The sequence below is a fragment of the Carex rostrata genome, chromosome 21, assembly GCF_964058835.1.
Source record: "Carex rostrata chromosome 21, lpCarRost1.2, whole genome shotgun sequence".
Taxonomy (NCBI): Eukaryota; Viridiplantae; Streptophyta; class Magnoliopsida; order Poales; family Cyperaceae; genus Carex; species Carex rostrata.
Genome location: NC_135938.1, coordinates 2,670,694 through 2,695,648, shown reverse-complemented (window position 1 = coordinate 2,695,648; position 24,955 = coordinate 2,670,694). Strand labels below are relative to the sequence as shown.

At 30.6% G+C, this 24,955-nt stretch overlaps 2 protein-coding genes and 1 pseudogene across 3 annotated transcripts; 1 reads left to right on the top strand and 2 right to left on the bottom strand.

Moving 5' to 3' along the window:
* Window positions 1-1,346: 1,346 nt before the first annotated feature.
* Window positions 1,347-3,355, bottom strand: LOC144572989 (uncharacterized protein At5g01610-like). The gene is made up of 3 exons (XM_078322639.1): window positions 3,153-3,355; window positions 2,406-2,460; window positions 1,347-1,907 (listed from the first exon to the last, which is right to left on the bottom strand). Exons 1-3 carry the CDS (start codon window positions 3,237-3,239, stop codon window positions 1,534-1,536), a joined length of 516 nt encoding a protein of 171 aa, XP_078178765.1. The 5' UTR covers window positions 3,240-3,355; the 3' UTR covers window positions 1,347-1,533.
* A 1,691-nt stretch (window positions 3,356-5,046) lies between these two features.
* On the top strand, window positions 5,047-7,138 carry LOC144572988 (small ribosomal subunit protein eS7-like). Its single transcript, XM_078322637.1, has 5 exons — window positions 5,047-5,147; window positions 5,566-5,639; window positions 5,727-5,850; window positions 6,422-6,604; window positions 6,873-7,138. Exons 1-5 carry the CDS (start codon window positions 5,073-5,075, stop codon window positions 6,993-6,995), a joined length of 579 nt encoding a protein of 192 aa, XP_078178763.1. The 5' UTR covers window positions 5,047-5,072; the 3' UTR covers window positions 6,996-7,138.
* Window positions 7,139-22,754: 15,616 nt separating this feature from the next.
* Window positions 22,755-23,735, bottom strand: LOC144573614 (abscisic acid receptor PYL5 pseudogene; annotated as a pseudogene). The gene has a single exon (XR_013518048.1). The product of XR_013518048.1 is annotated as an abscisic acid receptor PYL5 pseudogene (transcript).
* Window positions 23,736-24,955: the final 1,220 nt, after the last annotated feature.

Genomic DNA, 24,955 nt, shown 5'->3' with positions numbered 1-24,955 from the left:
GTATTTTTGGATCATAAACGCTAAGCTGTGGCATAATAACGCACTATTTGAACTACGGACACTATAGCAGTAATAGCGGTCAGCTATAGCGCATAGCATGTAGCGCACGCTATGCAACATGAGCTTTTTTTTTTCTTCTTCTTTTCAATTTAGATGGGCTTTAAATAAAGGCTCAGATTGAATTTTAACCGTGATTTTTTTTTTTTTGCAATTGACGTACTAAGTTTTATATTAAACTATTAAATATTTAATGAGAGATCCATCAAACAAAATCAAAATAAGGAAGCTACAACATGCTATGCAATATGAATTTTTTTTTTTCAATTTATATGGACTTTAAATAAAGACTCAGATTGAATATATTAAGATATTTCTTGAAGTAACAAAATGATACTTACTATATAGTAATTTGAATATTTTGAATAGATTAAGATAGTTAATTATGCCATAATGTCTATGTTATTTTGAAATTAAAAAAAAATAGAGATTATGTCATGATACTGAATATATTTTGAATAGAAAAAGATCGATAGTTTATGATATTAGTATTGCTATGGACTTTGTATTAGTTCAATATGAATATTATAATTTTTTAATCAATTTGATGTTATTTATTGTTTTATGAGAGTTAGATAATGTTGATATTTAGTACAAATATATGATATATTTTTTATAAAAATAAAAAAGACTATGTAACATAGCTTGCGCTATAGTTTTTTTTGTAAGCTTTCCGCTATAATGCGATAAACGTTATTTAGAACCTTGGTTTAGACCAACATATACTTGGATCAGCATCTGCTACTTTTTTCAAAGAAAAAGCAGGATCATGCTGTCCACTTTACTCTCTATCTCTCACTTTAAAGAGGAGGAGAGAAAAATAGGAGAGAGAGACAAAGGAGAGAGATAAAGAGAAGAGCATAGAATAACAGAGATTTGAAGAGCATCTGATCCCACTCCAATATACCTGGAGGCGGAGCACATTGGGGCAGCCAAGCAGGGTCTCGATTTTGAAAATTAAGTTCCTGGTATTGAAAATATGTCTAGGCCCATACGTATGTGGGTTTTTGTCCATCTCAGAATTCAAGCACAAACTTTCAATTTTTGCCTACACCTGAACCAATTCCTGGTCCCAACTGACAGTCTGACATGGCTCACACATGCTCTAAATATAAATTAAGAAAGATAATTTACAAAATCAAGCTGAAATAGTTACATTAATAAAGGCAGCAGACAATCCTATTTCAATTTGATAGTCTCATATTCTCTAATGCCCCCTCATAGAAAATCTCATATAATTCAGATAGGCATGATCCGATATAACCTCAGACTGTCGTTTTACCAGAGTACAACAAACAACATATCTTCTCAAACACTTTTAAAACAAGAAAGAGGAAAACTTATTCTAGCAACATTTCATGATTATGTATACGTCAATCCAACATTTGCATAATTAACACCAATCCCAGAGACCACATACACAGCTGATTACAAAGAACAATACAATTTTTTCTTCCCATATCATCACTTGCATACCTAGAATTTATCGACACTGATACCATCTCTAAGTACTTCGTATGCATCTCGGCTTCGGGTAGTCTTCTTCACACTAGTAGTAAAATTAAGTTTCGACCCCTCAGTTTTGACAGCAGTGACCTTGCCCCAGATCAAAGTCTTGGTTTTCACGCCTTCTATGTCAGCAAACTTTCCCTTCTCTAGGTAGCCAGTAACAGTGGTGGAAAACCTGAGAACAGAGGAATCCTTGTAGCCAACCTCACAAATGGAAGGGATGTAAACAATTAATTTTCCAGTTTCTTCATTGAACTCATAGTTTGTCGCATCTCTCGGGAAGATGCCGGCGGGCATGTCATATTCTTTGAGTAGATCTGGCAGGGGCTTTTGCATCTTTCCTGAGGAAGTTATATTTAGAGTGAGTGGGATTAGTTATTGACTTCTAGCAATAGAAGGTGAGGGATGATGTTTAGTGAACAGCTAAGATTTTGGGCACCAGCTCAAGTTCAAAAATTAAATTTGGACTTTGAAGGTATTTGCTCCACAGAATAATATTCCAAGTTTTTTTTCTACCATTTACTTGTGTTATCTATTGGTAACACATTTTTCAATTTTACAAGTAAAACAGTATTAAACTATCGATTATTGCTCTCTGAGTAATCAACACAAAAAAGGTTAATACGTGATGACCAAAAGAGAGTGTCAGTTCACTCCTTCAAGCTATTTCTCTTTTATGTGAGGGTTGGTATTGCCAGTCATTTTGTCATGTCAATCTAATTTTTAATTAAATTTGCATACCATGAAAGTGTGGTTTAAATTGTATATATCTGCTTCTAAGATGGAAAAGGTTATGGTTCTATTTTAAAAGCCAACAAATAGAAATGATAGAAGTACACCTTTTACTTTGTTGACCAGCCATTTAGCTCCTCCACCAATGCTGCTAGAGATTGACTGAAACATATTTAGACAAACATTTTTGTGAGTATAATTAACAAGGAAAACACTATGGTAGAAATAAAACAACAAAAGGTGCACTGCAATCATTTAACAAGAACAGTTATATCAGTTAACTCTTTTGATTTAAGCTTGCAATATATATATAATTTTTTAAAAGTCAACCGTTCTAGTCAAAAGAAGGCAGAAGATTATTTAAGGAAAAAGGGGGCAAAACAGTTGAAACTTAGAAAGCAACGAGTTACCGCAAATGATCATAAAAGGAAACATGAACAGCAGTAAACAATGCAACAAAGAGAACTTATAAAAATTAATTGCATAGAAACCTAGACAGTAGTTATGTCTTGCATTTTTATAAAACAATAACAAATTACCAAAGGTGTCTGGTGACTGCATAAAGATTAAAGGGTGGAAATAGTGCAATTTTGCCAGAAATAAATACTTTAGTTAAGACTTCTCTACAACAATTTTAGCTCTTTTCAATGATTGAACATTGAATTTAAAATCAAAACAAACTAAATTGCAGCCTGGATATATTGCATTGTGTCTCTAATGAACGATTTCAACTTCAAACTGTGTACGGTGAGACTATACAAGCTTTCAATGCAGATAGAGGGAAAATATTTAAGCAAATCCTAGAAATTACGGGGGAATCGGAAAGAAAACAAGGGAACAAAAATTGAGCTCACATTGAGGTCATCTCCAATTGAATCGATCTCTTTGGTGGCTTTCTGGCCGAACCAGTAGCTCCCGGCCTTGTTCAATATCTGATCCATTCTCTTTCTCTCTCTCTCTCTCTCCCCCCCTCAATTTGACCTAAAATGTCGCTTTCCTCAATTGAGAGAGGAGCAGCTGCAAAGACAGACCTGTTCGTGTATTTGCTTTTTCTTTTCTTGTTAGGGGGAATTTTTATTTGTAGCCTGTAGCCTGGGATCGAATTCGTATCCTTTGCATTAACTCAAAAATGAATCTTTTGAATTAATGTATCTGAACCATCCGAATAGATTGAAGATTCGTGCAGATTAGATCCACACTAATATTAAAAACCATGTAGGGGACGGATGGGCTCCATTTATAATCACACGGTCGAGATGCATTAACTCAAAAGATGCTCTTTTGAGTTAATGCAGAGTTGCAGACGATGCGGGCTCAGGGACTGTGCTGTGGGAATTCGCATCCTCTGAGATATCTCATATTTTGCGTGACTTTGTGGAATATCTCAACTGTTCAAAGATGTTCTGCGCGAATCTCAAAGCTAAAACAATACTGGTCCCTGCGCTATCCCCGAATAGGCACCGGACACGTAGGTCACGCAAAATATGAGATATCTCAGGGGATGCGCACCCGTGCTGTGGGTGGAAACTTTTCAGAGATAGGCCTCATAAATTTCAATTTTTAAAATAAAAATAATTCTAATATGGTCCTGTGACTTTCTAAAAGTTAGAAAATTACCTGTTTCATGCACGTACGAATAATCGTCAAAATGAAAAAAATATACAACTTGTTTACCCTACAAGTTATCCGGAGTGAGAAAATCTTGTTTTCTCGTCCTTCAAACAAGAAAATATTGGTCAATGTCAAAGTCGGACGATGTTTCATTTTCGGAAAACCACAAGTCACGTCATTTTATATTTGAAATTAGTCATGGACCCAGGTCACGAACGGCTTAATATAGATTTGGGCTTTAGTAGAGATTTGGGCTACGGGCTTTTTCCTCAAAAAAAATATTTGGGCTTTAGTAGAGCCCAAATCCGAATCCGAACAACAAATAGCTATAAAATTGTAAAACCTTCGTATAAAACCCTAGCCGCCAGTTCATTGCGAGCTTTCTCCCTATTCGGACTAATCCTCCTCTTTATCTCCGACTCCGAGGTACTATTCGTTCCTTTTCGTTTCTCATAATAATTAAGACTATGTAAAACTACAATTATTTCTAGTGTCGCGTGTTTATTATTGTTGACTTAATTCGCAAATATTTGGAATTTTAGATTGTGCCTGTTTTGTTGAGGTTTACTGATGAAAGGATATATTAACAATATATCCAAGAAGCCTGAAATTCAAGAGAGAGAAAAATATATATATTTGATGTGTAATACCAGGGCTACATACAAAATGGTTTTTCTTGTGAAACTCAGTTATCTAGAATGCCATTACCTGGGACATGGTTTCAAGTGCCAGACCTACGCTGTACCTGAAAATGCTACTGGTACCAATTGGTGTTAAGAAGTTCTATCAGATTCCTTATATAGCTCAATAGCCCTAGCTAAGATGTAAAGTCCCCTTTACATGTACTACTGTAAGCGCATTTGGTTATTGAATGAATGTCTACGGGCCTTTAAATAAAAACAAAATCATGCCCAAAATATCTCTTTTCCTTGCATGCTAGTATGTACCGCAATTGCTATGACCAAAATCTGAAACCTCTGTTGTGGTGTCGGTATTCAGATGAGAACTGTAGAGCTAGAACCAATGAGACAATGTCGTTGCATTCTTTTCTTTCTCACAACTATAATATACTGTTTATATCACATACATTCCATGTGGATATTGAGCCTTGTCTTGTATGTCTGACATCTATATGTAGGGTAATCTTGCAACTCATACACAAGATGTACACTGCAAGGCAGAAAATTCACAAGGACAAAGACCTTGAGCCGAGTGAGTTTGAAGACTCAGTTGCTCAGGTTTGTTTTTATATATCTTTAATGCGAGTTAAAAGAGTAATTTACATACGTAGTTTGCATGAAAAGTTGCACGAATTCCTTGAGTTGCTCTGTAGACTCTATGACTTCTAATTTAGTGCTCAAGCATTATGATGTTTACCCATTTGGTCCTTCATAACATTTCAAAAGAACAAGGAAAAAGGTAACTTTTGGGACTACCCGAGAAAGTGAACATTCATTTATTATAAATGCTAAATCCGTGTTCATTTTCTGATGAAAGATTTTTCTCCCATTTTGGATGTGATTTGGCATTTGTACGACACACATTACAAATTTTGAATACAACTGGAAACTCCTTTTAACCCTTGGACTGAATACAGGTTTTGTAATTCACTTTTTTTTTATGTTTGAGTTTAGTCTAATTTTATTATGTTGTCAGGCTTTGTTTGATTTGGAGCAAAGTAATCAGGAGCTGAAGAGTGATCTTAAAGACCTCTACATCAACTCTGCTGTGTAAGATTAGTTCAATTTCGACAATTGATGTTATAACTATGGCGAATTATTGTGAACTAGCAAGTAATTTTTGTATTACTTGTATAGTCAGGTGGATATTTCTGGCAATAGAAAAGCCGTTGTTATTCATGTGCCCTACCGGCTTCGCAAGGGCTTCAAGAAAATTCATGTGAGGCTTGTTAGAGAGCTTGAGAAGAAGTTTAGCGGCAAGGTTAGTTGGTTTTCTTTCAAAAAAAGAAAAAGAAAAAAAAAATCTCTCCTGTTTGTCTTTGTTGAGAAGACATACTTTTAACATCTGCAAAGACGATCTTAATGCTAAAACTGACATGGAACACTGTACCAGGATTTTCTTTCACTATACAATTGTATTTTTCTTGGATAAATTTGCCCCTATCGTTGTGTTGCAGAAAACTATTGTATATTTCAATTTATTTTGTTGTAAAAGAACTAGGATGGGATGAATACTGTGTTGAGTTAGAATAAGTGAAATTATATGGTCAAATGGGATGAAAATTCTGTTAGGATTATGGTGGGTCAATTTTATTATGACAGTTGTCTTTTTTTTTCCTTCTGTGAAAATCACAAAATTATGTTTGCTCTTCTTTTTTGGTACAAATATTCGCAGTAATGTTTTTCTTTATGCAATGGTGGGAATTTTAAGACCTGAGCTTCATTTCTTTAGCATCTTATAACATATGCAGGAGTCTGACTTGATTTCTCCACATATTCCATAACTTGATAGTGGCTTTTGTATCATTCAACCAATTGATTTTGTTTGATAGGATGTGGTTGTAGTGACAACAAGGAGGATAGTGAAGCCGCCAAAGAAGGGATCTGCTGTGATCAGGCCCCGAACCCGCACTCTGACAGCAGTGCACGATGGCATGTTGGAGGATGTGGTTTACCCAGCTGAGATTGTCGGCAAGCGCGTTAGGTACCGTCTTGATGGATCTAAGATCATCAAGGTACACTGCTTGTGATTTTATATTTATTTATGTTGTTTACTTAATTAGTTTTCTATATTTCTGGGACTAGAACGACATCTTACTGTTACTTGTATGAATGTACCTGTTCAGTGGTAGACATTGACTTTTCTTTGTGTAGAGCGTTTGACCAAAATGTACCAGTATGCACAGATTGATACATTACAATTGGTGCTTTCTGTCAGTAGGATAGCGGAGCCTGTTTAAGCATTTTTTTTAAGCAACAGTATTTTTTGCCTTGAATTTGCAGATATTTTTGGACCCCAAAGAGCGCAACAACACTGAATACAAGTTGGAGACCTTTAGCGGGGTTTACCGCAAGCTTTGCGGGAAGGATGTTGTGTTTGAGTACCCTGTCAGTGAGAGTGCATAGGTGTATTTTGTATTCAACGTCTTCACTTTTTTTGAATTTTATTTAAATAGTGAGGTCATGACTTGTGTTTTTCTAGAGAGAATGCAACTTTCGATATATGTGTAGAAGCTTTTGTTTTTCTATTTATTGTTAAAGAAGTATCTTCAAGGTGTTGCAAATTTTCTGTTGTTTCCTTTATCTTAAATGTGATTTTTAAAAATACTTATTGTTAATTTACATAAAAAATGATAAATTGGTTTGTAACTTTGTATACGTAATTTTTGTTTTTTCTTTGATGTTGGACATGACATCTAATAAATGTTACAGAAAACATCATTTTATGTCTTCCTATCCAATCTTTTCTATTTAAATTATCTTTGGTTAATATTTTTCAAGAGCATTACAATCCGACAATAGTTAATAGAAATTGTGTACAAAATCAAGAGCATTACAATCCGACTGTTATATAAATATATCTTTATATTATTCCTCTTCATCTTCTTTATTGTGGGGCTGCCAGCTGATAAAGTTAATAGAAATAACATACAAGATATCATTAAAATCTCTGAAAATATAATTAAAATTGAATGTCAAATGCATTTATAATTATCAGTGCACGTAGTTGAATTGAAACAGAAGAAAACAAAATAAATTAGAGATTGCAAGTCAGCGAGCAATTATGTATATAAAAATTATTTAATGCATGTTAATATTTATACTGTACAGGTTTTAGGAGTCAAAATTATTGATGTAGCTAACTTTTGAATTACGAATTAAAAATCTAATCTTACATCTCAACTTAATTTAATCTTATCTTCTGATTTGAAGGACCTTATAGGTTCCACTACGGTTTCTATGGAAGTTATACAGGATTCAACTCATATGCATGGACCAGGGACAGCTTTAGTGCCTGATGCAGCCAACTCCAGCTCCTCCATATTCCATGCCAATTTATAGACGTACATGATCTTTTTTTACTATTGGTATGTACATGGAGTTTTTGATGTTGTTATAGCATGTTATGTTTTTCTTTATTGATTACTTGTTATGATTATGCTATGATGTAGTAGGTTTATACATATTGTCTTATTTTGTTGAAGTATCGGTATCAGCCGATTGGTACTAGTTGAATATTGTATGATTTTCTGTTATATGAAAATCGGTGGTTATGTGACTTCTTTAAAAAAAGAAATGTATAAAAAAAAAATTATGTCACGAGCTTTTATTGATACAAAGAGACCCGTTAAGCTTTTATTGATAAGTTAATTTTAAGAAATTAAAAAGACGGTGTCAAGATCCCGGTTTTTTTATTAATATCAAACATTAAATAGATACTTACAAAAATGCCCACATTTTTTAGTATTTTTAAAAATATCCAAACCGCTGAGATTCCTAACTGTTCTGACTTTTTATGATTTTTTATTTGATTTCTGATTCTGTAAATAGAAGATCTTATAATTTTTTTATTTTTCTTTATTGAAAAATTAGTAATAATTTTATATATTTTTTTAAAATAGATGGAATACTATAGAAATGAATTTACTAAAAAGATTGCGACAAATAGCTTGGATCAACATTTTTCTGTCAAGATTTTTTGTAGCTGTAAAAAAAATAAAAATATTTATTTATGTGTTATTGAAAAAAACATACGAATGTTTTGAATCTGAGTTATTGATCCCGGTTAAAAAGTCACTTCTAAATAAATAAAAAAAATCTCGTGGTCCTACATTCAAATTCTAAGTTACTCCATCTATTTTCGAAAATTAACAAAGGAATAAAAATTCGGCTGTGCCGAATGAGTACATCTCTTTAATCTTAGAGACTGTTTTTAAATGTTAGAAAATAAAAGGTGGAGGAAAATAGTAAAATTTTCTGAATAATTTTTGTTGATTTGTAAGAAATTGAAGTGAAGTAGTCCATTAATTTATGTTTCATATTATTTTCTCCAATTTATTTTTGAGGAGGGTTCAAATGCCTCTATTTTTTGTGCCTCCATCATATCTTTATTTTTAAAAACGTTAATAAATCAAAATAAAACCGTTAGATGTGATCTATGTTATTTCCTCTCTGTTGTTATAAAAAAATATCACATTTCAATTTTGTTTTCATGTGAATTACTCATTTGAAAAATCAACGTCAAAAAATTATTCACATAAGTACGTTTTTACAAACTCTTGATGACAACTAAAATAAAGTTAAAATGTTATAATTTTTTACACATGCATAGATATAATAGAGTAGAACTAGGGTGCTCTTAAGCTCACCAAAGTTTTAGTGAGCTTAACTCTAAACTCATCAAATCGATTTCAAACGACGAATCCGAACCGTTGAAACCCGCCTACCTTACGTGTGATGCATCTACATGTGAAATTTTTAAACATTCGAATTAATTTAGTATAAAGTCAAGCGGTCAAAATTAGAAGGTTAATAAATTAATTTTAGTGCATTCATTTTTTGAACGTTTTTGACCGCTTGACTTTATACTAAATTAATTCGAATGTTTAAAAATTTCACATGTAGATACATCACACGTAAGGTAGGTGGGTTTCAACGGTTCAGATTTATCATTTGAAATCGATTTGATGAGTTTTAGAGTTAAGCTCACCAAAACTTTGGTAAGCTTAAGAGCACCCTAGTTCTACTCGATATAATAACATAAATCACATCTAATGGTTTTATTTTCATGTTTATAATTTTAATTTTAATTTATTAATGTTTTTAAAAATGCAGGCATGATGGAAACACAAAAAATAAAGGTATTTGAACCCACCTCATTATTTTTACCGGAAAATACATAAAATATAGATACTAAGGTATTTCTCACGAAAAACAGCATTCATCACATTTTGCGGTTTTTGTAAAAGCATTGCTTCGAATCTGACAGGGTGGGACCCAAGTGTCATTGAATCATGGATTAGACAACCCGTTCTCTACACATTCATATATATGTGCTTATAATGGTAGTGCTAGAGGACCAGACAGATAGTCTTTGCGTGCTTATCATGCTAAATTATATATAGGAGATGGTGAATGGTGATCTGTAAAGTAAGAGCTCTTTATTATTTCACATTCATATTTTCAAATTTTAAAGTTCAAACTGTTGATTGAAACCCTCAGTATAATCTTCATATGAAAATGTTTTTGGAGACTAAGAGCATCTGCATCCCTAAAACTCAAGAGGGTTTCTAAATAACTGTTAACTACTTTTTAGAAATTATGGTCTCTAAAGTTTCTAACTCTCACATCCCTGAAACTCATTTTAGAGTTTCTATTAAGCCACATCAGCAACAAATTAAAAAGGAGAAACAATTTGAGCCAATCATTTAGCCAACATAGAGTTTATAAACAGTTTCTTAATAAGAAACTTTCCTGCATAGTTTCTAAATAAGAAACTCTCTCCCATCCCTGAAACTGGATTAGAAACTGCCACATCAGATTAGAAACTCTAATAGTTTTAGGGATGTAGATGCTCTAAATTTAATTTTTTTAGAATGGTTTTATTATTATTTCATATAGCTAAAAAATTATTGTTTTTAGATAGTCCAAAATCTTCTAAAACCAACAATTTTCTACCTATCTAAGAAATTTGTAAAAAATTCTAAAAATGTTAAATTTGATATGCGAGAATATTTTTATACGGAGATTGTATTGAGCAGTTCAGATCCGCTATTAAACTTTGATATAGAAAATATGAATGTGAAATAAGAAAAAGCTCTTACTTCGTAACTCGTTGTAACCCGTCTCATTATATATATATAGTTTTTTTTGTTTTAAGGAAAAAAAAAATAATGTAGATGAGTAGATCTTTCTTTGAAACAAAAGAAATCTGCACATTCCAATCAACTTCAATGGTTTACATTTGCATAGCAATCTGAACATTTCATTGCATGGAAAAGATGTAAATTACTCATACAAAGCACGATGATGTCCAATTGAACAGGATTGGTATAATGGTATGCTAACAACTGAACAGCGAGCTACTATGTTGATTATGCAATTTATAATATGGCGAGAGAGATGCGCAAGGATCCGGATGAACTGCTACAAGAGATCACATGGCAGCTTAAATTTTTTGAAAAGGCGCGACAAATACGATACACCAGTGACTTGATGCAGGACCATGCTGCAGAAGCAGCAGCAGCTCCACTGTAACAGCAACAAGGAGACATGAGTGTGGTTGATCTGTGAAAAGGAGAGAAATGGACTGGTACATAGGGAGTGGTACACTGACAAGAGGGTATGACAGTCCCGAACAGTCCCGAACAGTACCGAACCGGTACTGGTACAATCTGGTACGAGCTGGAGCAGGATTAGACCTGCACCAGAGACTGGTACGGATATGTTCTGGTATGAGGGGGAGACAACCCAGAGACCTAGCTACCGCTTCCAATTTTAAATTTTGTTTTTGAGATTTTTTTCATTCAACGACTTCATCTTGTTTTGATTTTGCATTTAGCAATTGTTTTGAGCACATTGTATTTTTGTAAACCGTGACTACAAATTTTAAAGCCGCAATCATCAATTAAATGTGGGCAATATCCATATTTTTTTCTCAAAAAAAATGATGTCAAATTGGTAATTTTAACTGGGCCCGCATATACATAATATATAGTCCCTTTTGTAGATAGAATGATAGAAAATATCTAACATAATATACATAATATATAGTCCCTTTTGTAGATAGAATGATAGAAAATATCTAAAAATATCTAACATAATATATAATCCTTTGTAGATAGAATGACTGGATATGCATAATTTTTTATAGGGTAAATTTCGCTTTAGATCACTAAACTTTGTTATTTGTCACGAATTGGTCATTCAGGTTTGATTTGTCTCTTTTTAGTCACTCAACTTTGTTATTTGTCCCAATCAAGTTCCTCGACATTTTTCCATCCAAAATTTTAACGGAATATACTAATTCCGTTAGTATTTTGGATGGAATATGCTCATTCCGTTAATATTTTGGATGGATTGAGTATATTCCGTTAATTTTTTGGACGGAATAGGAATATTCCGTTAAAATTTTGGATAGAAAAATATAGTGAGACTTGATTGGAACAAATAACAAAGTTGAGTAACTCAAACGGGACAAATCAAATTTGAGTGACCAATTTGTGACAAATAACAACGTTTAGTGACCTACAGCGAAATTTACCCTTTTTTATAATTAGAAATATATAATATATATATAAATGTTCTGTCGGAGAAAAAAAATATAAAAATTGTAATGTACTAGAAGACGAATAACTGATTGGGTTCCTTAAAATTTTGATAGAGATCACAATCCTCAGCTATAATAAAAAAATAAAAATAAAAATAAAAAAAGTCTAATGTGCATACAAATTTTAAAGATAGAAAATGTCTAAAAGGAATTGGTTCCTTCCAAGATTCTAAATAGCGCGTTATAACATTTTCAGATTATTAAATTTATTGCGCTATCGGCGCTATATGGACATAGCGTCATTTTTTATTTGTTCTGCTATGACACGATAAACGTTATTTAAACTTTTGTCACTTCCTTCTATGACGTATCATTTTTTAGATTCCCACAAAATGTAGTATATCTCTAAGAATAAAAATTATGGGATATGAGATCTAGCACCATGTTGGTTGTGGCCTAAAGGGTGGAATAAGGAGTTTAGACCTCGTTATTCCATCAAACGTGCCTTAATTGAGCCGGACTAAGATGGCATAAGCCAATCTTTAGGCCAGCCTAAATGAAACCATCTTATATATTCCACCTCGTGGCCTAATTTGAATTATTATAATAATATTTTATTTGTATATAATTAGTATATTATTATTAGTATATAATTAATATCTTATATTGTTAATATATTAAATAATTATTATAATAATATTATATAATTAATATCCTTTTATTAATAATTATTATATAATATTATAGAGCTGGGTTACGGTGAGTTGCGAAGTAAAGCGACTATTTTAATTCACGTTCATATTTTGCGATTTTGAAGTTTAAAACGTCAATCCGAACCGCTCAACATGATCTCCATATTGAAATGTGCTTGGATACCAAATTTTACATTTTTTGAAATTTTTTTACTATTTATTAAGCCACTTTGAAAATCGCCGATCCAGCGGTCCACAAATTTTTACTGTTTTTTACTATTCATCCGGATTTTCAGATTTTCAAAATGGCTTAATAAATAGTAAAAAAAATTCCAAAAATATAAAATTTAGTTTCCAAGCATATTTTATTATAGATTAAATATCTAACGGTTTGGATCGACTATTTGAACTTTGAAAATGAAGATATTGCGTGAAGTCAAAATGTATTTTACTTCGCAACTCACCGTAGCCTTACTCTAATATTATAATATATTATAGTTATTATTAAAATATTAATATTGTGTAATTAGTATCTTATTAACGATATATAACTATATAATTAATATGTTATATTGTTAATATATTGAATAATTATTATAATAATATTATAATATTTTATAGTTATTATTAATATATTAATATTATATAATTAGTATCTTATTATTAATATATAATTATATAATTAATATCCTATATTGTTAATATATTAAATAATTATTATAATAATACTATAATCTATTAATATTATATAATTAATATTTTCTTATTCATAATTATTGTTAATATGTAATTATATAATTAATATGTTATATTGTTAATATATTAAATAATTATTATAATAATATTACAATATATTATAGTTGTAATTAATATATTAATATTATATAATTAGTATCTTATTATTTATAATTTTATAATTAATAGTTAATATTAATTTATAATTATATAATTAGTATTTTATTATGAATAATTATTATTAATTTATAATTAATATTTTATATTATTAATATATTAAAAAAAATTATAATAATATATAATATATTACAGTTATTATTAATATATTAATATTATATAATTAGTATCTTATTATAAATAATTAACCAATTTAGGCTTTCAAAATTTTAGTCCTCCGCCAACTCTAACCAAACAAAAAATAGTATAAGCTATGATATAACTTTAGACCTCAACCAAACATAAATAATTTAGACCGGCCTAAGTTGAAATAATCAATTTAGGCCTCCTTAGTAGAATAGAAATTAAGAAAATAACAAAATCAAATCTCTATTGAGCTTAAACATTACCTATGGATAAGATTCCCTAACCTTTTTCATTACATACTAAAAGAAAAAAAATACTTTATTAAAGAAAGATAAAAATTATTCAAATTTAATTCAAATTTAATTAGTAAATCTTGTGCCGACTAGTACGGAAAAGGGAACACATATAATAAATTTAAATAAATAGTCACAAGGCGACAAACAACCTCAAGCCAATAAGGCAATTTATTTTTCTTGCTATATCTTTTTAAAAAAGAAGAAAGAAAGAAAGGGTACAACCTCTCAAGTCTCAACTAGGTAGCACTACTTTTCAAGCCAAGCTACAAGTTGAGGTGCAAGTTGCATCTCCAGCCAATCACAGTTTGATTCTAAGCAAATCATGAGAAAAAAAGCGTGTATTCACAATCAATGTGCATCTCAACCTACTTACAAAAAATTTTGAAAAAAAAAATTTGGGGGGTTGTTTGGAATTTTAGCACACAGTTTTGTAGTATCTAAACTCAAGTGGGTTATTTAGAAAAGGCTGAAAGAATAGCCCTCGTTGTTAAAGTGTTTGTTGTTGTTAAAAATAATTTAAAGTACCGACAATTTCTGCAAAATGATCTGTCCAAAGAAATTCAAAATTGCAATTTGCAAGAATTTTTTTTTTTAGAAACCATAAATAAAAAAAATAGATTTGACCAAACCAACTTGATTACTTTATTTTTTTTTTTTAAAATTATAAGAACTGAGATTTTATTTTGGACCAAATTTTCGAGAAAAAATATGTTGAAAATTGTGAAAATACCTCGACCGAAATAATATTTCAATTCTTATGATTTTTGTAAAAAAAATAATTATGTTGGTTGCATAAAAATCTGTTTTTTTAATTATGGTTTATAAAAAAAAATCAATTTGCAAACCGTCTCATAAAATGCTGTTATTTTTTTAATCTATTTTATTTAACATCATTGTATTTTATTATTGCTAAGTACGAATAATTGAATCGTGCCTCTTTTCAATAAAAGAAAATGTTTTTTTTATAAAATTATGAACTCTTCCAATACAGAATATTTTAAAAAATTATGAACTACGTTAAAAAGAATTAAATGAATTTACAATTTTTTTAATATTTAATACATGGTTCACACGTGTGATAAGTCTCTGTTGTGGATGAGCCCGATATTAAAATAATAATAATAATGCAGGCTTGTCCTTTGAAGTAATAATGGATATATTTTTTTAAGAATGCTTGCAAGATCGAAAATTGGGATGATTACTTAATTGCAGGGGTGAATTCAGGATTTTCATCTGGAGGCAAAAAAATATCAAATCGGATTTAAACCCATTAACTAATTGGATAGTCTATAAAAAATATATTTTGACTTATATTTTCTAATGTTCTGACTTGTAATTTATGATGCTTTAACTTATAATTATAATTTAAGAAATTTATTTTGATTTTAAACAAAATTTAATCTGAATTACAAATCAAACATCAAGAGAAGGACAAAAAGAAATCCAGGAGGGAGAGAAACAAAGTCGATCAGTACCGATAAATCACCATTAAAACTCAAAATCCAAAAAGAACAACTGCTTCCCATTACATACTAGATCCGCCCCTGCTTAATTGAGTAGTTTTGTGAAATAATGTTTAATTTTTGGTAATATATACTTCTTCTCTACTTTGGATTTAAGTGAGGCAAGTTGTGCTTATTGCTCTTAAGAAGCAACCAATTGCAAGAAGCAAACAAACTGTAATTAGGTTTAGATTTATACAGAGAAGGTGCAGTTACTGCTATACGAAAAAGTCAGCATATATACAAGAATGAAACAGTATTCGTGAGGGATACTGTTAGTATACTGTCGCGGATATTACCATCACTGATAGAAAAAGGCACTTTTATGTCGATATATGCGAGGAGTCACTTTTTACCCTCGTGGATACTGTCCCATTATTGTTATAATGGGAAGTATCTACCGAAACAGTATATGTTTACTGTTTTAAAAATAATCTAGCTACATGACATTAATGTTATTTCAATCATAATAATATTGATTTCAAAATTTATCAAATAAGTTTCAAACAGCAGATGTCAATTGTTCAAACTGATTTATCTTACAAGTTACGTATTTACATGCAAAATTTATAAATTTTCGAATTCATTTTGTGTGAAATCAGACAGTTAGAAAATGATGAAAACTGAATGCATTAATATTAACTTAAAACCTTCTTTTTGACTACTTGATTTTGTATGAAATGAATTCGAAAATTTATAAATTTTACCTGTAAATGTATATTACTCATGAGGTATATATGTTGAACGGTTTGAATTTGTTGTTTGAAGTCTATTTGATGAATTTGTTGTTTGCAGTATCTACCTCCATTTTTAAAAACTTTAATAACTCAAAATTTAAAACTTAAAAGTCAAAATAAAATCGTTAGATGTGATATATATTATTTTCTCTACGTGCTTATAAAACATTACCACATTTCAATTTTGTTTTTATGTGAATCAATAAGTTGAAAAATCAACGTCTAAAAATTATCCACATTAATACTTTTTCTACAAGCTCTTAATGACAACCAAAACAAAATAGACATGCCATAATTTTGTACACATGCATAGATAAAATGTTATAGATATATGCATAGATAAAATGATGTAGATCATATCCAACGATTTTATTTTAACTTCTAAGTTTTAAATTTTGAGTTATTAAAGTTTTTAAAAACAGAGGCATAGTAGTGGCACAAAAGATGGAGACATTTGAACCCTCTCTAATCTTTATATGAAAAATGTACTTCTAAATTAAATTCTATATTTGTAAAAAAAAATACTATTTTTTAGATAGGTAGAAATTCACTTGATCTAAATAATTTAGACTATTCAAAAATATTAATTTTTTACCTATCTAGAAAATAGTAAAATAAATTATAAAAGGATAAATTTTGTCTGCAAGTATGTTTTTTATAAAATTATATTGAACAATTCAAATTATTTATTTAAATTTTGAAAATAAAAATATGAATGCGTAGTAGTCCGTACTGTAATCCACTCAAATTTTCGTATTATTTTTTAATTTCTTATTTGTTGCCGTGAGTCAAAGGTCGAAAGAATTAAAAAGATCGGTCATTCCCAACTACTGATAAATAATTCTTTAAAAAGTTTAACATTAGAAATCGAATGAATCATGAATGTAGTCTTAATATACAAAAAAAGTTTATATAAAAAAAGAATAATAATTCTACTTTCTTTTATCACTCAACAGCGTGCGAGATGAGCGTCTCTTGCACGCTTTTGAACAAGAGGAAGATGTGAGAAACATTCTTTTGACGGATTTATGTATATCTATAAGATATTTTATAATTTTAAATTTTTTAATTATGTATATTATAATTTAATTAATTTTTTGAACTTTTTGTAATTTTATACATTTCAGCCTCTCTCATAAAATGACATATGTGTGTTAGTAGTCTAGTGGTTTGAATTTGTAATTGGTATGTGTAAGGTTATGGATTTAATTTCCACTGACCACTCTATTTTTGTCTTTTTTACATATTATATTTTATAGATTAATCCCTCCTATTAAAATTTTCTAGTTCCGCCCACTCAACTATTTTTTATTGACTATTTTACTCAAAGCATTGTTTTACTTGAGTGAGGTTATGGTACTATGCATATGGTGCGGATTGATATGTACTACGAATTGATATTTTGTTTTTAAAATTTTAAAGGTCGATCCGAATTGTTTAATATGATTTTTATATGAAAATGTACTTAAAGACTAAATTTTATGTTGTTTAGAATTTTTTTGCTACTTTTTAGATAGATAAAAAATAATTGTTTATAGATGATTCGTAATTTTCAGATTTATTGATTTTTTACATTATTTTTGTCTTTTTCACATATTACATTTTATAGATTAGCCTCCCCCCAATTCAATTTTTCTAGTTCTGCCCACTCAACTATTTTGTGTCGTAACTATTTTACTCGATGCATTGTTTCTCTTGAGTGAGGTTATGGTCTATGCATATAGTGCGGATTGATATGTACTATGAATTAATATTTTTGTTTTTAAAATTTTAACGGTCGATTCGAACTATTTAATATGATCTTTATATGAAAATGTACTTAAAGACTAAATTTTATATTTTTCATAATTTTTTTCTACTTTTTAAATAGATAAAAAATAATTGTTTTTAGATGATTCATAATTTTCAGATCAATTGATTTTTTACATATTTTAAAAAAATATTATGAAAATTGTAAAATTCGGTTTGCAAGTAAATATTTATATAGAAATCATATTGAATGGTTCATATCGATCGTTAGGACTTTTAAAACAAAGACATTAGTCCATAACGCGGGTCAATATGCGCTCTGCTTAGTATCATTAGCCTCAATCACTTTTCTTTATGCTACTTCGAAATTAACTGCTTCGGTTTAAGCATTAAGCCACATATATTTTGGATATTCATTTTTAAAATTAATTTTGCATAGTCAAGTGGTAAAAAAACATTCAAAAATGAATGCATTAAAATTAATTTATTAACCTTCCAATTTTGACCGCTTGACTTTATACTAAATTAATTCAATTGTTTAAAATTTTCACATGTAGACCCATCACTCGTAAGGTAGACAGATTTCAATGGTTCGGATTCGTCATTTCAAGTAGATTGAATGGGTTTTAGATTTGAGTTCATAATTTGAGGGATGAAATGTTCTAAGTAAGAAGAAGGGTATAATGGAAAAAGATAGATCTTAATAGTATTTAAATGTGAGTAATTAATTTTATGGATAAATAGAAAATAATAAAAAGAATCAAGGGATATATTAAATATATTGAAGAGTATAAGAGTAAATTAAAAATTAGAGTTTTGAAGAGTAAGTAGAAAATTAACTCTTAAAATAAAGAAAGTAGTCAATAAGGTGGTTCAATATGCACTCTGCTTAATATCATTAGTCTCAATCACTTTTATTTTGGATATTCATTTTTATTCCTTATCAAACGGATAACATCTTCTTTTGAAAATAGTATATATTAGTATGGTATTGGAGAATTCATTGCTATTTTTCTTTTCTGAAAGGATAAGATGAGACTTTATATTTTTTTTTTTCTGTGAGCAAATGCTTTAAGTTAGTCACCAGCGTAGAATTTCTCAATAATTGCGAAAATCTATTATTTTTTTGTTAATATAGATTCTAATTTAGATATATCTTTTTTTTTTCCACTTAGCACATATATATTTTAAATTGCTTATATATTTTAGAAAACAATAAAAAATAAATTCCACATTCTAAATAGTACAAAAAAATTATACATTACTCACCAAATTTACAAAATTTGTAAATTATTTATGAACCGCTCAACATGATATTTTATAATTTTGTTTTGAAAGTTCAAATTATCGATCGAAACTGATCAATATAATATTCATATCAAAATATAATTGGAGACCAAATTTTATATTTTTGAAATTTTAATATTATTTTGTTAGATAAATACAAAATCACTGTTTTTGGATGGTCCAGAAACATCAATTTCGTACATATCTTAAAAAAAATAACAAATTAAAAAAAGAAACATAAAATTTGGCAACCAAGCAAATTTTAATATGAAGATCATGTTAAGCAGTTCAGATAAAGTTTAAACTTTGAAAATGAAAAAAAAAATGTAAGACACAACAAGGTGCGAAAGGTACGAAGTCTATTTTCAAATTTTTTATAATTTTTTGAAAAGTAGAGGGTCATAATGCAAAGAAACAGAAGCAGAAACAGAAACAAAAACAAAGTACGCAATCCGCTACAATTACGTAAGCATATGGATGGATGTAAATCTCGCCCAAGCAGCACGCAAACAAAGTTCAGTGGCATGATGAGTTGGATAATCCAACGGATAAAAATCTCTTACGCCCTCCAGCAACCTTCATCGGACGGTCTACAAATGGAGAACACGTGCACTCGGTACGTTCACGTGGGTCCCACCACGTGAGCAACGAAGGAATCTTAATTTGGTTGGCTGCGGAGGTAGAGACGAGTTCGCATCTCCTAAAGTAACACAATTTTTTTAGTTTAGTTCACGACCGTCAGATTAAAAGAATCCTGTGCGCTCCTTCTCAGACTGGATTTGCCGTATTCGAATCGGACGGTCCAGATCTAAACTCAAAAAGTAAATTACTTTAGGGGATATGGACCCGGTAGGGACCTATTCTGGATTTTTTTTCTCAAACCCAGCAACCAGTCAATAACAATTAAATACATAAATAAACAAAGTTTAAAGCTGTATTTGGAAATTACAAAATACAAAACTGTCATATAGAAACTAATTTAGTCACAAATTTTTAGAGCGATTTAACAATTGACACCCATTATCCGTTTAAATCTCACATCGGTAGTTCGGTACCATGTCATCAAAATCAGAAGTAGAGCTATCAGCTATGTACAATGAATGAGATTAATTTGAGTTTGACCTCTATTTATTTTTTAATTTGTCTACTTATGCATGAATTTTTATATAGTTTATAATAAAATGTTATAAGTAGCACTAAAATTGATCCTTATACACAGCGTGAAAATTTATACATCGACCTCATTAATGTTTGATTCTCATAATTTGAAAGTCTGACTCTGTCGTTGATTAAAATAACAATAAAGCAACACCATTAGTAGCAAAGACTCAGTTGTCTACTCTTGAATTTTGAAAATCGTGTATAGATTATATGTATAATCGGACAGTTACTTACTCTAGAAAAAAATTTTCCCACTCATGAACAATCCATAGTCCGAATTGGTTAATTCACAGTAGTTCGTAGTTCGCTAGTCGTATCAGTAAAAGTTCTTGGTCACTATCGATAAAAAATCCTAAATACATCCTAATTAGAAGAAATATGTATACCATTATCTTTATTTATATTTATACATGTGCCCTCAGAATTATTTGGAAAAAAAAATGATAAGAGATAATTATTTGGAACCAAGAAAAGTTCAAAGTTCAACGGCATAAAAATATACACTCCTTGCATTTCATTATTATTAAGTTTATCCAGTATAAAAATTAGTCAAATTGACCAATGAAATGTACATAATTTGTCTTAATTTTCTCCATTCCATTCTCTCGCCGTTATTGCATCCCCACTCGGAAATTTTTTTGGGTAGAGATTAATAAAAAGGTAAAGAGAGAAACAGAAAGAAAGAGTATAGAAATCTTAATATTGATAGAAATATCAGTATAAATTTATCAATCTTAAAATTTAAAAGAGTTTAGATAGATAAGAAGTTCACCTGTCTTAACATATATTTTTTTCTATTTTATAGAATATTGTTGGATTTTAGAATAGTATAACTCTTATTGGAGTAAAGCTAGCGTGTGACATGCTCACCAAGAAAGTTTGGTGAGCATAACTCCAAAAGTATATCGGATCGACGTCAAATGTCAAATCCAAACCGTTGAAATCCATGTACTTCATGAGTGATGCATATACATGCAAAATTTTGAAAGTTTCGAGTTTATTTGCTACACGGTCAAGTGGTCAAAGAAATAATAAAAATTGAATATATAAAATAACTTATAATAAAATGTTCATTTCCTTGACCACTTGACCGTGTAACAAATAAACTCGAAACTTTCAAAATTTTGCATATATATGCATCACTCATGAAGTACATGGATTTCAACGGTTTGGATTTGGCATTTGACATCGATCCGATATACTTTTGGAATTATGCTCACCAAATTTTCTTGGTGAGCATGTCACACGCTAGCTTTACTCCTCTTATTGATCTAAAGTGTTTTTTTTTTTTTTTTTTACATTTTTGGAGTTTAGATAGATATAATTCTTACCTATCTAAACTTTTTTGATTGTTTAAATCAATAGAATTTGTATCGTTCTTTCTACCAATATTAAAATATCCATACACTTTCTGTTTCTCTACCTTTTTATTAATTTCTATCAAAACAAAAAAAAAAAATTCCTCCCCAGTCCCCACCACACTGCCCTTTTGAATCTCTAATGCAAATGTGAGAATGATAAAAATAATATCTAGCAAAGAAAATTACAACATGAAGCCAATATGTAAATTGCTCATGTACATTAGAATATGGATATTAACTTAATCAAATAATTATATTATATTACTGATATTTTATAAAATTAAAGGGCATGAATATAATAATAATTTTTATCTATATTTCTTAATGAATATATATTTTTCTACTAAAATTAAGAAAGTCTTAAAACTAAAGCAATCATTTTCTACTGGCGCTTCTTTAATCTGATGGTCAAAATTAATTACTGAATTTTCTCTCATAAAATGTGGAGTACAGGAGATAATTCAAAAATTATTTGTCAGTTAACTTTTAAGTTATTGATGGATGAGAAGGAAAATAAATAAATTTATGAGAGCAAATTCAAATTGAATGACCACTTTGGATATGATATATATGATTATTTTACGACCTAAGTTTAGCTTTTATTGTTAATTATTTCCATTAAACCACTTATTCAAATGTAAGACCAATAATATTAATAATTATATTTTTCATTAAATTATTTCAGATATTTTGTTATATGAGAGATGAGAGGGTTTACAAACAGAACCCAGAACTGACAACACACTGACACAGTTACAACTTACAAGTTTTTTTTTTTTTTGAGTGAAACAACTTACAAGTTACAAGTACATATGTGAACTATTTACTATTTACATAAACTTCCTTCTAATATTATGAAAATACATGAAAAAAAAAATTAGTTCTAACTACGGAAAAGACAATTGATTGCACCTGGTGTTGCATTTATTACTAAACCAACCATACTGCTGCTTCGTTGGTCAAAGTCCGAATGCAAGACCAGGTCTAACAACCGTTTCAAAAATAAAAGTATGGAACCCAACAGGCAACAGCAGCCATGACAAGTTGGCAACTTGCATGACAAAAAAATAAAAAAAAATAATAAACAAACAAACTGCCCTTATCCATTCCCCAAAATTACATCCCTGCCATTCCAGTCCCTTTCCGGTGAACTTCTCCGGCAATGCGAGCAAGAGATTGCAAATTGCATTTCACAATGGTATCCACAAAAATCTTAGTATCCTCCTTTGAATTCCCCGGTGGCACATCGACAACATACGATTCGACAACGACCGTCGATCCATCCATCTGCTGGTGCACGGTCGTCACCGATTTGTAATTCTTTAGCCTGTGCTCACCTCCTACAACTCTAAAACTCAGCACATGTTTTTCTTCATCAAGAACTTCAAGCCGTTCATGGCTGGAAGAGGCGGGAAGACCAGATATGACATGGACTTCACGGAGAGTGCCAACGCCACCTGATCCCTTGATGACATGGCAGGACTTGATGAAGCGTTTGTAAGACTGAGGTCGGTCGAAGCGGCGAAGCACTGACCAGACGGAAGAGACGGGAGCGGAGATTGGTTGGATGATGACTGAGCAGCTTTGGTTGGCAGCGGTGCAGTGGTCATGGTGCCATGACACCTCTGGTGGCACGGAAGCTTTGTGCGCGGTGCATAGGCGGGTTGAAGGAGGTGAAGGTCTTGAAGGAGGGAGGGATGGCATTTCTTTCTTTTGTTGAGGATTTGAATACGAAGTTGGATGGAGAAGAAAAGAGGATGGATGGATTATATATATATAAGAGGAAGTAGTTGATTTTTTTTATTTTTTTTTAATATAGTATTTGTTTGAAGAAGGGTCAGACTAATCTTAATCTAGATGACAATTGGGAAGAGTGTTAAAGAAAAGTGGGGAAGTTTAGATATTTTTTTTCTCAAAAGGAGATAAATAATGAGGAAAAATTATATCAAATAGAGCAACTTGTTGTCGGTAAGGGTTTTTGAATGAGTGTAGCTGTGTAGGGGTGGAACTGTAGAAAGATTAGTGTGATTTTACACTGAGAAAACTTTTTTATTAGAGGGAAGGAATGAAAAATCCGTTGATTTTATATTGTTAGGCCCTGTTTGGCGGCCTGCTAAGGAATGGGAATGGAAATGAGAATCAATAATTTTGAACTAATTTTTACTGTTCATCGTGGGAAAAATAACTTGGCTCTGAGTGAATTTTTTTTTCCCACAGTGAACAGTAGGGAGCCGAACGGGCCCTTAGAGTGTGCTTCAGAGGGAGAACTCTTTTATTAAAGGGAAGGAAGAGGAATCCGTTGATTGTCGGGCTGTTTATATTATTCATCTGCTTCAGAAGAGGGGAAACGAAGAGGGAACGGAGGAGAGAAGTTACTGTTTGGAGGGGAGAAGAGAAGGTCTTGGTATTGATTTTTGACGAAATCTGTCACCTCCGATTCGAAGTGTAGAAATTATTTTTCAGAGGGAGAAAAATCCTCGTTTCTCTTCCTCTCTGTTTCTTCCCCTTCCTCTACGGGCATCGGTTCTGGAGCACAATCTTATGGTTTGATCTGGAGGAGGGTGGGATTAACTGAGATTAATTTTGAATATTCTTTTTTTTTCTTTAAATTTAAATTGAGTAATTTGTTGGGTAAAAATATTGACGTTATTTGTTCAATCAACTATAATTTTTATTTTGTGAAGGTTATATATTGTTTGTATTAAATAACTCTCCCCTTGTCAAAGAACAAACAGCGGGGAGAGAAAAATGGCAACAATTGTTGAATCCGTTTGTTCCTGCCAAAGAAATTAACCCATCAAATTGAGAGAAAAATAGCCCCAAGTTGATCAATAACTTTTGACGGATTCAAAGACTATTTCAAAATTAATTCTTGACTTGGCTTAATTATATTTTTATGGACCTAAAATAAAAATTCCCTGACAAATGGACTTATAGGTATAATCTAAGAGGAGGGTTCAAATGCCTCCATTTTTAAAAACTTAAATAACTCAA

Coding starts and splice junctions, on each gene's coding strand:
- LOC144572989 (XM_078322639.1), bottom strand. CDS start 3,239: ATGGATCAGATATTGAACAAGGCCGGGAGCTACTGGTTCGGCCAGAAA. Junction 2,461..3,152: donor CAATTGGAGATGACCTCAAT/GTGAGCTCAATT, acceptor AATATGTTTCAG/TCAATCTCTAGCAGCATTGG. Junction 1,908..2,405: donor GCTGGTCAACAAAGTAAAAG/GTGTACTTCTAT, acceptor TAACTTCCTCAG/GAAAGATGCAAAAGCCCCTG.
- LOC144572988 (XM_078322637.1), top strand. CDS start 5,073: ATGTACACTGCAAGGCAGAAAATTCACAAGGACAAAGACCTTGAGCCG. Junction 5,640..5,726: donor CTCTACATCAACTCTGCTGT/GTAAGATTAGTT, acceptor TTACTTGTATAG/TCAGGTGGATATTTCTGGCA. Junction 6,605..6,872: donor ATGGATCTAAGATCATCAAG/GTACACTGCTTG, acceptor TTGAATTTGCAG/ATATTTTTGGACCCCAAAGA.